General features: G+C 52.1%; 1 protein-coding gene across 1 annotated transcript in view; it reads left to right on the forward strand.

Annotated features, from left to right (window-relative positions):
* Window positions 1-2421: 2421 nt before the first annotated feature.
* The window catches only part of MED12 (mediator complex subunit 12), a gene marked incomplete in the record, with an annotated part of 85453 nt that continues 70613 nt past the window's right edge, over window positions 2422-17261 (forward strand). Inside the window, 7 exon segments of the mRNA XM_077474366.1 lie at window positions 2422-2554; window positions 5930-6034; window positions 7396-7587; window positions 9123-9282; window positions 9381-9553; window positions 11750-11860; window positions 11947-12192. Of these exon segments, the coding sequence (XP_077330492.1) occupies window positions 2456-2554; window positions 5930-6034; window positions 7396-7587; window positions 9123-9282; window positions 9381-9553; window positions 11750-11860; window positions 11947-12192 (1086 nt within the window).

Genomic DNA, 17261 nt, shown 5'->3' on the forward strand with positions numbered 1-17261 from the left:
GGCATAACAGGGACAGGAAGTGGGGGGAAATCCCAGTGCTGGGGGTCACAGGGACAGGAAGTGGGGGAAATCTCAGTAATGGGGGTCACAGGGACTGAATGTGGGGGAACTCTCAGTGTTGGCGGTCACAGGGATAGGAAGTGGGGGTAAATTTCAGTACTGGGGTCACAGGGACAGGAAGTGGGGGGAAATCCCAGTGTTGGGGGGTCACAGGGACAGGAAGTAGGGGGAAAATCACAGTGTTGCGGGTCACAGGGACAGGAAGTGGGGGGAAATCCCAGTGTTGGGGGTCACAGGGACAGGAAGTGGGGGGGGGGAAATGTCAGTAATGGGGATCACAGGGACAGGAAGTGAGAGTAAATGTCAGTAATGGGGTCACAGGGACAGGAAGTGAGAGTAAATGTCAGTAATGGGGTCATAGGTACACGAAGTGAGGGGAAATGTCAGTAATGCGTCACAGGGACAGGAAGTGAGGTGAAATCTCAGTAATGGGCATAACAGTGACAGGAAGTGGGGGGAAATCCCAGGGTTGGGGGTCACAGGGACAGGAAGTGGGGGAAATCCCAGTGTTGGGGTCATAGGGACAGAAAGTGGGGGAAATCCCAGTGTTGGGGGTCACAGGGACAGGAAGTGGGGGGAAATCCCAGTGTTGGGGGTCACAGGGACAGGAAGTGGGGGGGGGGAATGTCAGTAATGGAGGGTCACAGGGAGAGGAAGTGGGGGGACATGTCAGTAATGGGGGTCATAGGGACAGGAAGTGGGGAGAAATCCCAGTGTTGGGGGTCATAGGGACAGAAAGTGGGGGAAATCCCAGTGTTGGGGGTCACAGGGACAGGAAGTGGGGGGACATCCCAGTGTTGGGGGTCACAGGGACAGGAAGTGGGGGGGGGAAATGTCAGTAATGGAGGGTCACAGGGAGAGGAAGTGGGGGGAAATGTCAGTAATGGGGGTCATAGGGACAGCAAGTGGGGAAATGTCAGTAATGGGGGTCACAGGGACTGGAAGTGGGGGGAATGCCAGTAATGGGGTGGTCACAGGGATAGGAAGTGAGAGTAAATGTCAGTAATGGGGTAATCGATACAGGAAGTGAGAGTAAATGTCAGTAATGGGGTCACAGGGACAGGAAGTGAGGGGAAATGTTAGTAATGGGGGTCACAGGGACAGGAAGTGAGGGGAAATGTCAGCAATAGGGGTCACGGGACAGGAAGTGGGGGAAAGTCAGTAATTGGCATAACAGGGACAAGAAGTGGGGGGGGAAATCCCAGTGTTGGGGGTCACAGGGACAGAAAAATAGGAAAATGGCAGTAATGGGGGGTCACAGGGACAGGAAGTGGGGGGAATCTCAGTAATGGGGGTCACAGGGACTGAATGTTGGGGAACTCCCAGTGTTGGGGGTCACAGGGACAGGAAGTGGGGGAAAATATCAGTAATGGGGGTCACAGGGACAGGAAGTGGGGGAAATTCCAGTATTGGGGGTCACAGGGACATGAAGTGGGGGAAATGTCAGTAATGGAGGGTCACAGGGATAGGAAGTGGGGGAAATGTCAGTAATTGGGGTCACAGGGACAGAAAGTTGGGGTGTCAGTAATGGGGGTCACAGGGACAGGAAGTGAGGGGAAATGTCAGTAATGGGGGTCAAATGGACAGGAAGTGAGGGATAAATCTCAGTAATGGGGGGTCACAGGACAGGAAGTGGGGAAAAGTCAGTAATGGGGGTCACAGGAAAAGGAAGTGAGGAGAAATCTCAGTAGTGGGGGTCACGGGTACAGAAAGTGGGGGGCTGTCAGTAATTGGGGTCACAGGGACAAGAATTGAGGAGAAATCTCAGTAATGGGGATCACCGGGACAGGAAATGGGGGAGAAAGACATGTGTTGGGGGTCACATGGGCAAGAAGGGGGGTGTCAGTAATGGGGGTCACAGGGACAGGTAGTTAGGGGAAATGTCATTAATGGGGGTCACAGGGACAGAAAGTGGGGGAAATGTCATTAATGGGGGTCACAGGTACAGGAAGTGGGGGAAATGCCATAAATGGAGGTCACAGTGACAGGAAGTGGGGGAAATGCCATAAATAGGGGCCATAGGGACAGGAAGTGGGGGAAATGCCAGTATTAGTCACAGGGACAGGAAGTGGCGGACATGCCATAAATGGGGGTCACAGGAACAGGAAGTGGAGGGAAATGTGAAGTGGTGTACAGGAGAAGATTGGGGGGTGTCACCCCCTCCTTCTCGGTGAATACTGACCAGTGTTGAAGGTAGGTTGTCAGGTGACCTATGGAGATTCTATAGGAAGTCCCCACATGACACCCCCCAATTATCCGGGTACACCGCCACAGAACTCTGCCCGCACACAACATGGCGCCGGTGGCTTCCCGCCCTCCCTGTGACGTCACTGGCGCGCTCTTGGCTTCTCTTCCTGACGTCATCGGGTGCGCGCCCCCCGGAGGAGCAGGAAAGATGGCGGCCTTCGGTGTACTGAGCTACGAGCAGAGGCCCCTGAAGAAACCCCGCCTGGGGCCCCCCGATGTCTACCCCCAGGACGCCAAACAGAAGGAGGCGAGTTAGGGGAATGGGGGTGAGGGGGGACCCCCAGATTATTATAGAGGGGGGCATGGAATGAGGGGGACCTGTCATCAGAATCCCAGGAAAACACCCCCCCCCCACCCCGCTGTACCTAGGCTCAGGTGACGTCACTTGTCTGCTGCAGGCAGGCGGAAGCATTGCCTTAGTCTCCCCCTCCCCCAGTGCTTAGGCTGGATGATGCCTGAACAAAGCTGGTACTGTCCTATAGGAGAGGAAGCTGTAATACTGGGGGAGGGGGGATAGGATGGCCCCCCGGATGGCGCTGTGTGTGGGGGGTGTAGAGGGACTTTCTAGGTATAAAAGGATATATGTTCTGATACCATCGACCCCCATTAGTGTCAATCTTCATATCTCGGGGGGGGGATCAGGATTTCCTCTATGCGTTTCACAGTAAGCCCCGCCCCTTCAGGAGGAGGGGAGAACCGTGAAGATAAAAGTTACAATTGCCCCAATGGGCAGGATCTGCACCCCACAATTCTCAGGGGTGGCAGAGGGAATTCCATAGGGGGCAGAGAGGTTCCCAAGTACTGACCCCCCTCCCCCGTATGATGACACATAAAAGGGGTGTGGACCCGGCCCACTGGAATGATCGTGGTTTTCGCTTCATTGTTCTCCCCTCCTCCTGAAGGGGTGTGGCTTCCTACGAAACGCATAGAGGAAATTCTGATCCCCAAGATATGAACATTGATACTTGGGTCAGGTGAGGTTGGTTGGGTGGGATTGGATGATGGATATTTTGGGTGGGATTGGATGATGGATATTTTGGGTGGGATTGGATGATGGATGTTTTGGGTGGGATTGGATGATGGATGTTTTGGGTGGGATTGGATGATGGATGTTTTGGGTGGGATTGGATGATGGATGTTTTGGGTGGGATTGGATGATGGATGTTTTGGGTGGGATTGGATGATGGATGTTTTGGGTGGGATTGGATGATGGATGTTTTGGCTGGGATTGGATGATGGATGTGTTGGCTGGGGTTGGACGGGGTCAGGTAGGGTGAGATTAACCGGGTCAGGTAGGGTGAGAATGGATATGTTAGGTGGGGATGGTTGGGGTCAGTGGGTCCTGTCACAGTTTGTCGGTTGGGTTAAGGTCAAGGCACCAATGAGGCCATTCCAAGACATCAACCTATAAATGTGGGCAGTGACGGAAGGTTGGAGGCGCCGCGGGCAGTGACGGAAGGTTGGAGGCGCCGCGGGCAGTGACGGAAGGTTGCTTTGCTGTAATCCTCTCCAGGGTAGCTGTAGCAGTAAGTTCGTGTTACTGTCCTCTGGAAGATGAACCTCCACCTCGGTCTCTGGGGGACTCAGCCATGTGGTGGTGTTCTCAGTGATGGTCACTGAGCAGAATAGACCCAGTCAGTGCTGTGATTTTGGTTGGGTAGGTAGAGGGAGGAGATGCAGGAAATAAGGGGGGGGGGGGGGGGTTTGGGGTGTGTTGAGTTTCTTGGTGGTCCTGGATGTAGATGGATCGTGTGGACCTTCTGGGGAAAATACTTTCACATAGCAGCCCGGGTTTGGTCATAAAGCTGTTTGTCCTTCATGAGAACTTGTACTGAGGGAGGGACAAAGCCGGACAGTGCCAACGTGTCCTGCTGAATGTGGCTTCTTCCACCTAGAACATAGACCCACATCATAAATCCTCTCTTCAGAGACTTCTAAGGGGTCACGGTACAGGAATTGGGGTGTTCTGAGGTGGGGGGGTGCAGGTATTGGGGTGAGGTGGGGGGAGGGGGAAGTATTGGGGTGAGGTGGGGGGGGGGAGTATTGGGGTGAGGTGAGGGGAGGTATTTGGGTGATCTGAGGTCGGGGGAGGGGAGGTATTGTGCTCTGAGGTGGGGGAAGAGTGGTATTGGGGTGAGGTGAGGGGCGGTATTGGGGAGGGGAGGTATTGGGGTGCTGTGGGGGGAGGAGGAGGTATTGTGGGGTGGGGGGAGGAATTGGAGTGAGGTGGGGGAGGGGGAGGTATTGGCTTGACGGGGGGGGTTTTGGGGTAATTTGAGGTGGGGGGTATTGGGGTGTGGTGGGGGGAGGGGGAGTTATTGGGTGCTGTGGGGGGAGGGGAGGTATTTGGGTGATGTGGGGGGAGGCGGAGGTATTGGAGTGAGGTGGGGGGCGGGGGAGGTATTGGGGTGACGGGGGAGGGGGAGTTATTGGGGTGCTGTGGGGGGAGGTATTGGGTGATGTGGGGGGAGGGGGAGGTATTTGGGTGATGTGGGGGGAGGGGGAGGTATTTGGGTGATGTGGGGGGAGGGGGAGGTATTTGGGTGAAGTGGGGGAGGTATTGGGGTGAGGTGGGGGGAGGGGGAGCTATTGGGGTGAGGTTGGGAGGTATTGAGGTGAAGTGGGGGCGGGGGGTATTGAGGTGGGGGAGGTATTGGGGTGGAGTGGGGGAGAGGTATTGGGGTGCAGTGTATTGGGGTGCTGTGGGGGGGAGGGGAGGTATTGGGGGGCTGTGGGGGGGAGGTATTGGGGTGCTGTGGGGGAGGTATTGGGGTGATTTGGGGTGCTGTGGGGGGAGGGGAGGTTTTGGGGTGATCTGAGGTGGGGGAGGTATTAGGGTTCTGTGGGGGGAGGGGGGGGTATTGTGGTGCTGTGGGGGAGGGGAGGTATTGAGGTGAGGTGGGGGCAAGGGGGGTATTGAGGTGACTTGGGGGAGGTATTGGGGTGACATGAGGGGAGGTATTGGGGTGCTGTGGGGGGAGGGGGAGGTATTGGGGTGAGGTGGGGGAACAGAGGTATTGGAGTGAAGTGGGAGTTATTGGGGTGAGGTGGGGGGGAGGGGGGAGGTATTGGGGTGCTGTGGGGGGAGGGGAGGTATTGGGGTGTGGTGGGGGGGGTATTGGGGTGAAGTGAGGGAGGGGAGGTATTGGGGTAATGTTCGGGGGAGGTATTGGGGTGCTGTGGGGGGGGAAGGTATTGGGATGCTGTGGGGGGGAAGGTATTGGGGTGCTGTGGGGGGAAGGTATTGGGGTGCTGTGGGGGGGGGGAAGGTATTGGGGTGCTGTGGGGGGGGGAGGTATTGGGGTGCTGTGGGGGGGGGAGGTATTGGGGTGCTGTGGGGGGGGGAGGTATTGGGGTGCTGTGGGGGGGAGGTATTGGGGTGCTGTGGGGGGGAGGTATTGGGGGAGGGGAGGTATTGGGGTGAGGTGTGGGGAGGGGAGGTATTGGGGTGAGGGGAGGTATTGTGGTGTTGTGGGGGGAGCGGAGGTATTGGGGTGTTGTGGGGGGAGGGGAGGTATTGGGGTGCGGGGTGGTATTGTGCTGTGAGCAGAGGGGAGGTATTGGGGTGCTGTGGGTTGAGGTGGGAGGTCATGTGATTCTCATGTATGATCGGTGATTGCAGGATGAGTTGACGGCTCTGAATGTGAAGCAAGGATTCAACAACCAGCCGGCGGTGTCTGGAGATGAACATGGCAGCGCCAAGAATGTCAACTTCAATCCGGCAAAGGTACAGGGGGTTTTGGGCTTCTGTGTCAGAATCTTCCTTTAACCCCTTTAGATCCCATCCCCCCTCATGGCTCAGACCAGTGTGTGCGTCCTGATTGGCTGATCCTGAGGTGACACGCGAAGTTCCACCCAGAAAAACATTTTGCCGTATTCGTCGTCCTTTCATAGTTTTAATAAACATTTGGGGGGGGGGGATTTTTATTTTATTACTCACCAGGAACGCTCTAATGCTATGTGGTGGCTCCTAATCTGCCCCTCCTGGGTGGGTGGAGCTCCTGGTCACTTCTTCCCTCACCTGAGCGTTGTCATTTCCCAGGACTGTGAGCAAAAATCGCGTTATCTCCCGACAGGAAATGAGACGATTTAAGGCAGATCACATCTGTGTTGCCTTAACAACGGGGGCGGAACCTTCCTCTGTCATCGTCCATTTGTTATGGGAACTAATGCTGGTGGAGTATCGCATGAGATCTAGAGGTGCGTGCTGGTTACCCAGCATGCACCTCTAAATGGCAAATCTAGGTAGAGGTTGAGATTGGGCTTCACATGCCCACAGTCATCAATCATGAAGAGGACTTCCTAAATAATGAGTATAAAAACAAAATAAATGAAGATCCATGAGCGAACCTACAGGAAGTGTATTGGGGTTATTAATGATTGGATGCCAGGAAAAAAAAAAAAAAAGCTGTGGCGGCTTTAATAGATCCCTAATTTTTACTCCGGAGTCACACAATTCTCCGTCATCCATTTACAATCCTTGGTGAAAGTTGTCTGAATAGTGCGTCTCTATCATTTGGAACGAACATTGATGGGGGGGAGTTATAATCGCTGATCTCCCTGTGTGGCTTTCAGTAAAGCAGCTGACAATCACTCTTCCTCCTCTTCACAGCTTTCAGCTGCTTTATTGAAAGCCACACAGAAAGATCAACGAGCGCCTAGGCGCAGGAAACGCGCGGGTAGCGGCAGCGCCTAGGTGCAGGAAATGCGCGGGTAGCGGCAGCGCCTAGGCGCAGGAAGCGCGTGGGTAGCGGGAGCGCCTAGGCGCAGGAAGCGCGCGGATAGCAGGAGCTCTATAGGTTTCAATTTTAATTACATTTTTATAAAAAAAAAAAAAAGTTTTTCTATTGCCGAGGTGATGTGGGTGTGTCTGGTCTACATGCAGGGCATTGGAGGATTTTTTTGGGGGGTCTTGTGCCCCCCGAGGTCTGACCATCCATTTCCTCCGCCCCGGATTTGTCTTCCTAATCTTCAATTTTTATCTCCTCCTGTGTTTGATTCTCTTCTTCCATGTGACCCGCGACTGAGCTGTCGCCTTTTCTCTGTACAGAGATTGTGACGTCGTTCTTTTTTTTCTCGTCTTTGTAGATCAGCTCCAACTTCAGTAACATCATGGCAGAGAAGCTGCGGTGCAACACTCTGCCAGACACCGGCCGGAGGAAACCTCAGGTCAACCAGAAGGATAACTTCTGGCTGGTGACGCCGCGTTCCCAGAACTCCATACACAACTGGTTCACAGATCTGGCGGGGACCAAACCTCTCACACACCTCGCCAAGAAGGTAAGTGCGCATCACCTGCGATAGGTACAGTGCCTGGAAAAAGCATTCATACCCCTTGATATTTCCCACATTTTGTTACACCCAAAAACATAAATATATTTTATTGGGATTTTATGTGATGGACCAACACAAAGTGACACATAATTGTGAAGTGGAAGGAAAATGATAAATGATACAAATAAATATGTGAAAAGTGTGGGGGGAGGGGCATTTCTATGGCACCCCCCCCGAAGTCAATACTTTGTAGAACCCCTTTCTCTACAAGTCTTTTTGGGGATTTCTCTACCAGCTTTGCGCATCTAGAGAGGACATTTCTGCCCATTCTTCTTTGTAAAATATCTCAAGCTCTGTCAGATTGGATAGAGAGCGTCAGCAATTTTCAAGTCTTGCCACAGATTCTCAATGAGATTTAGGTCTGGACTGTGATTGGGCCATTCAAACACATGAATATGCTTTGATCTAAGCCATTCCATTGTAGCTCTGGCTGTATGTTTCGGGTCATTGTCCTGCTGGAAGGTAAAACTCCGCCCCGCTCTCAAGTCTTTTGCAGACTCTAACAGGTCTTCTAAGATTGGTCCTGTATTTGTCTCCATCCATCTTTCCATCAACTCTGACCAGCTTCTCTGTCCCTGCTGAAGAAAACCATCCCCACCACGTGATGCTGCCACCACCATGTCTCACAGTGGGGATGGTGTGTTCAGGGTGATGGGCAGTGTTAGTTTTCCCCCACACATAGCGTTTTGTTTTTAGGTCATAAAGTAAAATTTTGGTCTCCTCTGACCACATCACCTTCTTCCACATGTTTGAAGTGTCCTCCACATGGCTTCTCACAAACTACAAACAGGACTTCTTATGACTTTCTTTCACCAATGTCTTTCTTCTTGTCACTCTTCCATAGAAGGGCAGATTTGTGGAGGACACGACTAATAGTTGTCCTGTGGACAGATTCTCCCACCTGAGCTGTGGAGCTCTGCAGCTCCTCCAGAGTTACCATGGACCTCTTGGCTCTTCTCTGATGAATGCTCTCCTTGCCCGGCCGGTCAGTTTAGATGGGCGGCCATGTCTTGGTAGGTTTGCGGTTGTGCCATACTCTTTCCATTTTCCGATGAGGGATTGAACAGAGCTCCGTGAGATGGTCAAAGCTTGGGAGATTTTTTTTTTTATAACCTAACCCTGCTTTATACTTCTCCACAACTTTATCCCTGACCTGTCTGGTGTGTTCCTTGGCCTGCATGATGCTGTTTGTTCACTAAGGTTCTCTAACAACTCTGAGGGCTTCACAGAACAGCTGTATTTATACTGAGATGAAATGAGACACAGGTGGGCTCTATTTACTAATTATACACACACACACACACACACACACACACTTTTCACATATTTATTTGTATCATTTTCCTTCCACTTCACTATTATGTGACACTTTGTTTTGGTCCATCACATAAAATCCCAATAATGGCTGTGAAATAAATTTTCAGCTTTAAGGGGCATGTCCTGTTTCTAATCATTTTTTCTTTTGCTCCTTGGATGGGCAGGTCCCTATTTTCGGGAAGAAGGAGGAGGTATTTGGTTACCTGGCTCGATATTCTGTTCCGGTCATGCGGGCGGCCTGGCTGGTGAAGATGACGTGTGCGTATTATGCTGCCATTACAGAAACCAAAATGAAGAAGAGGCACGTGATGGACCCCATCATCGGTAATATTGAATGATTGATGTTCCGCCGCTCTTAGCGCAGTGTGTGTGTTACCGTGGCGTTACTTACCCATCTGTGTTGCCTCCCGCCTCTCTTACAGAGTGGACGCAGATTATCACCCGCTACCTGTGGGAGCAGCTGCAGAAGATCGCAGAGTATTACCGGCAGGCCACGGGGGGCTGCGGCCCTCCGCCCGGACCGACTCCCCCGGAGGTGGAAGTGGCACTGAAGCAGTGGGAGTACAACGAGAAGCTGGCCATGTTCATGTTCCAGGTGAGGGCTCCTGTATCTCCGCCCCCCGACACTTGCAGGATCCAAGATTGCAAGCTGAACTCCACTTTAAAAATCAAAGTGCCTCCCCCGCCACCATGGAGGGTAGGGGGGTAGGCAACCTCACCCCTCCAGTTGTTTAGGTTTCTCCTGGACATAAAATAAACCTGTTAACCCTTACATCAGGGGTAGTTAACCTTGGCACTCCAGCTGTTTTGAAACTACAAGTCCCATGAGACATTGCAAGACCCTGACGGGCAGAGGCATGATGGGATTTGTAGTTTCAAAACAGCTGGAGATGCCGAAGTTGCCTACCCTGATGTAAGGGTTACCAGCTCTATTTTATGTCCAGGAGAAATCCAAACAGCAGATTGGCCTTGCGCGGGCCGCGCCTTGGCCTTGCGCGGGCCGCGCCTTATCCCTGGCTGCTGCAGGCCGCCTCCTCTCTCTGAAAAGGGATTTTCTTCAATGCTGCCTCTGTTGGATGCACCCAACATCATATACAATGCAGAACCATCAGCCCTGTGTTGTAGGTGTGGGTGCTGATGACCCACCCACAACTTGGGGCATCAAAAAGGTGAGGGGTACTGCCAGAGAGGCAAGGGTTGTAAGGTAAGTATAATTCCTGTTTGTTTTAACCACTTACAGACCAGGAGATTTTCCCCCATAAAGCGGTGTTCCTCCCTCCAAAAAAAACAAATTAAAAGCGGCTACACATACAGCAGCTGCTGGCTTTTAACAATCGGACACTTGCCTGTCCCAGAGTCCAGCGATGTTGGCATGTTTCCATCAGCCGTCTAGTGCTGCCACCACCATTGCGGGTGAGGGTACCCGGCAGTGTAGCCTTACGGCTGCATGCAGGGAACCCTACTGCGCATGCATGAGGCCCTGCTCCTCTCTCCTACTGGCCTGGCGACAGGGAGAGGAGGAGGAGGGACCCCCGTGGTGATGTCACAGGCTGCGGCCGCGGACTCCCGGAAGTGGGGACAGGATATCGTTGTTATGGCAAAAACAGCCGATTCGCTGCGAGATCACTTTTATCGGCGGCAGGAGAGGGGCACGCCCCCCCCCCCCCCAGCTGCGCTCCAGTGCCCTTCACAGCTTACTGGACCCATTAGCAACGGCGGAGGCTATCGGATCTTCACCCTTGCTGGGTATGGAGATGAGCGAGGGAGAGATGAGCCCCCAACCAACTCCATAACAATGCAGGGTGGAAGCGATGTCAAAACGTCAGATTCTTACACAGTGCTGCCCTACCATATTATTTCCCCTTACATCGGGGTCCCCAAAGAGGTCCCCCCTTACATCAGGGTCCCCAGAGAGGTCCCCCCCTTACATCGGGGTCCCCAGAGAGGCCCCCCCTGCTTACATCGGGGTCCCCAGAGAGGCCCCCCCTGCTTACATCGGGGTCCGCAGAGAGGCCCCCCCCTGCTTACATCGGGGTCCGCAGAGAGGCCCCCCCTGCTTACATCGGGGTCCGCAGAGAGGCCCCCCCTGCTTACATCGGGGTCCGCAGAGAGGCCCCCCCTGCTTACATCGGGGTCCGCAGAGAGGCCCCCCCTGCTTACATCGGGGTCCGCAGAGAGGCCCCCCCTGCTTACATCGGGGTCCCCAGAGAGGCCCCCCTGCTTACATCGGGGTCCCCAGAGAGGCCCCCCCTTACATCGGGGTCCCCAGAGAGGCCCCCCCTTACATCGGGGTCCCCAGAGAGGCCCCCCCTTACATCGGGGTCCCCAGAGAGGCCCCCCCTTACATCGGGGTCCCCAGAGAGGCCCCCCCTTACATCGGGGTCCCCAGAGAGGCCCCCCCCTTACATCGGGGTCCCCAGAGAGGCCCCCCCTTACATCGGGGTCCCCAGAGAGGCCCCCCTTTACATCGGGTCCCCCCTTACATCGAGGCACCCCCTTACATCAGGGTCCCCAGGTAGCCTCCCCCCTTACATCGAGGTCCCCAGGTAGCCTCCCCCCTTACATCGGGGTCCCCAGGTAGCCCCTTCTTACATCGTGTCCCTTCATCCTAGTCCTCAGGTGTCCTTGCTGGGTGCTGTGTTCTGCCCACCTCCTAGTCTTCTGGTCTCTTTGCAGGCGAACACACACTCTTCTCGCCAGCTATTTTACCACACTCAAGCGGACAGGTGGCAAACTGCAGCCACTCCCTACTTATAAGAGTTGTGTAGTGAAGTCTCCTCTTCTCTTCCAGGATGGGATGTTGGAGCGACACGAGTTCCTGACCTGGGTTCTGGAATGTTTTGAGAAGATTCGGCCCGGGGAAGATGAACTTTTAAAGCTGCTGTTCCCCCTCCTTCTCCGGGTGAGTAGAATGAGGAATCTGCTGCCGGGGTAAATCTGAGCCAGGGGCACGTCTCTCATTTCTTTTCTTTGTTTTTCTCCGCACAGTATTCCAGCTCCTTGGTCCAGTCTGCTTACCTGTCCCGTCGCCTGGCCTACTTCTGCACGAGACGCTTGGCGCAGCAACTGGAAGGCAGCGGGGGTCACCTCCTGGCAGCGCAGACCGGCACAGCGCTGCCCCCTACACCCGCACCTCCTACTCCCTCAGGATCTGCCCCGTCCTCACCCTTCTGCGATCTTCTGCAGTGCCCTCAGCACCGGCCGCTTGCCTATGGGTTGAGCTGTATGCTGCAGGTAACTCCTGTGTGTCTGGCTTGTCTGTGCATTTTTATGTTGTGTGTTACTGTATTACATGTAGTTACAGCATCTCACTGACTTTTGTTACAATATATACAGTATCTGACAAAATAAGTACACCCCTCACATTTCTCTCTTCATGTGACAACACTGAAGAAATGATACTTGTCTACAATGTAAAGTAGTGAGTGTACAGCTTGTATAACAGTGTAAATTTCCTGTCCCCTCAAAATAACTCAACACACAGCCATTAACCACTTAAGGACCGCCACATGGCAATGTACATCGGCGCAATGGCACCGACAGGCACAAGCACGTACATGTACGTGCTCGCCTTCCAGCGGGTGGGGGGTCCGATCGGACCCCCTCCCGCTGGATGCGGCGGTCCGTTTCGCTGCAGGAGTGACCCGGGATGAGGGGATGGCCGTTTGTTTCTGGCCATCCCCTCTCGATCGCTCCTGCCGAATGAGAAGCTTCCCCCGCCTGTGTATAGTAAACACAGGCAGAGAGGAAGTGATGTCATTCTCCTCGGGGCGGTCTTTTTGACCGGACTGCGAGGAGAACACAATAGTAAGTGTGCACCAACACTACACTGACATTGTAGGTACACATAGGCACACAAACCACCCCCCGATCACCCCCCCCATTGCCCCCGATCCCGATTAGTGTCACTAGTGCCGCTAGGTAGCTAGTTATTTTTTTAGGATCACCGCCAGGTTTTTATAGTGCTAGGTACCCCCATATACTACCCAATAATAGTTTTAACTCCCTGATTGCCCCTAGTTAACCCTTTCACCAGCGATCACCGTATAAGTGCCACTGGTGACGCTGGTTAGCCAGTTAGTTATTTAGGTTCCCCGTCAGGTTTTTATATAGCGCCAGGGACCCCCATATACTACCTAATAAAGATTTTAAACCCCTGATTACCCCTAGTTAACCCTTTCACCAGTGATCACCGTATAAGTGTTACGGGTGACTCTGGTTAGTTTGCTTTTTATAGCATCAGGGCACCCACCATTTATTACCCAATAAAGGTTTAACCCCCTGATCACCCGGCGGGTGATATCAATTAGGTTTTAGGGTCAGGGTCTGCATCGCCCCAGGCAGCGCTAGGTTAGTGCCAGTACCGCTAACACCCACACGCAAAGCATACACCTCCCGTAGTGGTATAGAATCTGAACAGATCAATATCTGATCTGATCAGATCTATACTAGCGTCCCCAGCAGTTTAGGGTTCCAAAAAAACGCATTGTTAGCGAGATCAGCCCAGATACCTGCTAGCACCTGCGTTTTGCCCCTCTGCCCAGCCCACCCAAGTGCAGTATCGATCGATCACTGTCACAAAACACTAAACCCATAACTGCAGCGTTCGCAGAGTCAGGCCTGATCCCTGCGATCGCTAACAGTTTTTTTTGGTAGCGTTTTATATTTAAATCCTAAAGGCAGTGCTTGGATTTCAGGGTCCCGTACGTGGCTAGGCTCCCAAAAAGTCCCCCACATGTGGTATCCCCGTACTCGGGAGAAGAAGCAGAATTTATTTTGGGGTGTAATTTCACTTATGCCCATAGCATGTGTGAGCAATATATCATTTAGTGACAACTTTGTGCAAAAAAAATTAAAAAATTTAATATTCCTGCAACTTGTGGCAAAATCTAAAATATTCCATGGACTCAACATGCCTCTCAGTAAATAGCTTGGGGTGTCTACTTTCCAAAATGGGGTCATTGGGGGGGGGGGGGGGGGTTTGTGCTATTTTGGCATTTTATGGCCTTCGAAACTGTGATAGGTAGTGAGGAGTGAAATCAAAAATTTGCACCCTTAGAAATCCTGAAGACAGTGATTGGTTTTCGGGGTGCCGTATGCGGCTAGACTCCCAAAAAGTCCCACATGTGGTATCCCCGTACTCAGGAGAAGCAGCAGAATATATTTTGGGGTGCAATTCCACATAGAAGGCCTCATGCACACGAGACGCAGTTAAACGCGCGTTCAGATGCAGTTGGACAGTTTTTTCAACTGCACCTGAACTCATTCAATGTTATCCTATGTGTCCATGCACACAGTCTCATTTTTTTCCGTTTATATGCAGTTGCGTTTAATCTCGTTTTTCCAGAAGCAAAAAAATGCGTTCAGAAACAAAAATTTCTGCGTTTCAGACGCAAAACGCGGCTAAACGCGGCACCCGCGTTTAGCCGCGTTTGCGTTTATATGCGTTTTTAAAGGTGACCTTTTTTTTTACATTAAAAATCTCAAAAATGATTGCAAATGATGAAAAACCATTAGAAAAATATTTTAAACAATTGCAATTGCAAGTGGACAATCCACAACTTGTGGCAAGTGACGTGGCAAGTGGACAATCCGCAACTTGTGGCAAGTGACATGGCAGGTGGCAAGTGATGTGGCAAGTGGACAATCCACAACTTGTGGCAAGTGACGTGGCAGGTGAAGTGGCAAGTGACGTGGAAAGTGGACAATCCACAACTTGTGGCAGGTGACGTGGCAAGTGACCTGGCAGGTGACGTGGCAAGTGACCTGGCAGGTGACGCGGCAAGTGACTTGGCAGGTGACGTGGCAAGTGGAAAATCAACAACTTGTGGCAGGTGACTGGCATGTGACGTGGCAAGTGGACAATCCATAACTTGTGGCAGGTGACGTGGCAAGTGACGTGGCAAGTGGACAATCCACTTGTGGCAGGGGACGTGGCAAGTGACGTGGCAAGTGGACAATCCACTTGTGGCAGGTGATGTGGCAAGTGACGTGGCGAGTGGACAATCCACAACTTGTGTCAGGTGACGTGGCAAGTGGACAATCCACAACTTGTGGCAGGTGATGGGGCAAGTGATGTGGCAAGTGGACAATCCACTTGTGGCAGGGGATGTGGCAAGTGACGTGGCGAGTGGACAATCCACAACTTGTGTCAGGTGACGTGGCAAGTGGACAATCCACAACTTGTGGCAGGTGATGTGGCAAGTGATGTGGCAAGTGGACAATCCACTTGTGGCAGGTGACGTGGCAGGGGACGTGGCAAGGGACGTGGCAAGTGGACAATCCACAACTTGTGACAGGTGATGTGGCTGGTGACGTGGCAAGTGGACAATCCACATCTTGTGGCAGGTGACGTGGCAGGTGACGTGGAAAGTGGTGTGGCAAGTGGACAATCCACAACTTGTGGCAGGTGATGTAGCTGGTGACGTGGTAAGTGGACAATCCACAACTTGTGGCAGATGGCATGGCAGGTGACGTGGAAAGTGGACAATCCACATCTTGTGGCAAGTGACGTGGCAGGTGATGTGGCAAGTGACGTGGCAAGTGGACAATCCACAACTTGTGGCAGGTGATGTGGCAAGTGATGTGGCAGGTGATGTGACAAGTGGACAATCCACATCTTGTGGCAAGTGACGTGGCAGGTGACGTGGCAAGTGACATGGCAAGTGGACAATCCACATCTCGTGGCAAGTGACGTGGCAGGTGATGTGGCAAGTGACGTGGCAAGTGGACAATCCACAACTTGTGGCAGGTGATGTGGCAGGTGATGTGGCAGGTGATGTGGCAGGTGATGTGGCAGGTGATGTGGCAAGTGACGTGGCAAGTGACGTGGCAGCTGACGTGGCAAGTGACGTGGCAAGTGGACAATCCACAACTTGTGGCAGGTGACGTTGCAGGTGACGTGGCAAGTGAACAATCCACAACTTGTGGCAGGTGACGTGGCAAGTGACGTGGCAGGTGAAGTGGCAAGTGACGCGGCAAGTAGACAATCCACAACTTGTGGCAGGTGATGTGGCAAGTGACGTGGCAGGTGATGTGGCAAGTCACGTGGCAAGTGGACAATCCACAACTTGTGGCAGGTGATGTGGCTGGTGACGTGGCAAGTGGACAATCCACAGCTTGTGGCATGGCAGATGACGTGGAAAGTGGACAATCCACATCTCGTGGCAAGTGACGTGGCAGGTGATGTGGCAAGTGACGTGGCAAGTGGACAATCCACAATTTGTGGCAGGTGACGTGGCAAGTGGACAATCCCCAACTTGTGGCAAGTGGACAATCCACAACTTGTGGCAGGTGCCGTGGCAAGTGACACGGCAAATGCAAGTGTACAACTGCTCTCTATGCTGCTGCTACTCACTCTGATCAAAATAGCAGAAATAGTTAAAAAAAAGGCTTTGAGAGCTTGGGGAGGGTCTACATGATGTTATCTTTATAAACGCGTTTAAACGCAAACGCGTCTAAACGCGGCAAAACGCGCGTTTCTAAACGCGCGTTTCAGCTTTTTTTTAACAGAGGTTTCATCTGCGTCTCGTGTGCATGAGGCTTAACTATGGCATGTGTGAGCAATATATCATTTAGTAACACATTTTTGTAAACTTTTTTTTTTTTTTTTTGTGTCATTATTCAATCACTTGGGACAAAAAAAAATATTCAATGGGCTCAACATGCCCCTCAGCAATTTCCTTGGGGTGTCTACTTTCCAAAATGGGGTCATTGGGGGGGGGGGGGGTTTGTACTGTCCTGCCATTTTAGCACCTCAAGAAATGAGATAGGCAGTCATAAATTAAAAGCTGTGTAAATTCCAGAAAATGTACTCTAGTTTGTAGACGCTATAACTTTTGCGCAAACCAATAAATATAAGTTTATTAACATTTTTTTTACTAAAGACATGTGGCTGAATAAATTTTGCCCTAAATGTATGACTAAAATTTAGTTTATTCGATTTTTTTTTTTTTTTATAACAAAAAGAAGAAAATATCTTTTTTTTCTCAATTTTTGGTCTTTTTCCATTTATATCGCAAAAAGTAAAAATCGCAGAGGCAATCAAATACCATCAAAAGAAATCTCTATTTGTGGGAAGAAAAGGACGCAAATTTAGTTTGGATACAACACTGCATGACCGCGCAATTACCAGTTAAAGCAGTACAGTGTCGAAATTGTAAAAAGACCTCTGGTCCTTAGGCTGACAATTGGTCCGGGGCTGAAGTGGTTAACCACTTCAGCCCCGGACCATTTGGCTGGCAAGAGACCAGAGCACTTTTTGCGATTCGGCGTTGCATCACTTTAACTGACAATTGCACGGT

Source organism: Lithobates pipiens, unplaced genomic scaffold (genome assembly GCF_037356315.1).
Source record: "Lithobates pipiens isolate NorthernLeopardFrog02 unplaced genomic scaffold, aLitPip1_a1.2 Scaffold_1, whole genome shotgun sequence".
In the NCBI taxonomy this organism is placed as follows: Eukaryota; Metazoa; Chordata; class Amphibia; order Anura; family Ranidae; genus Lithobates; species Lithobates pipiens.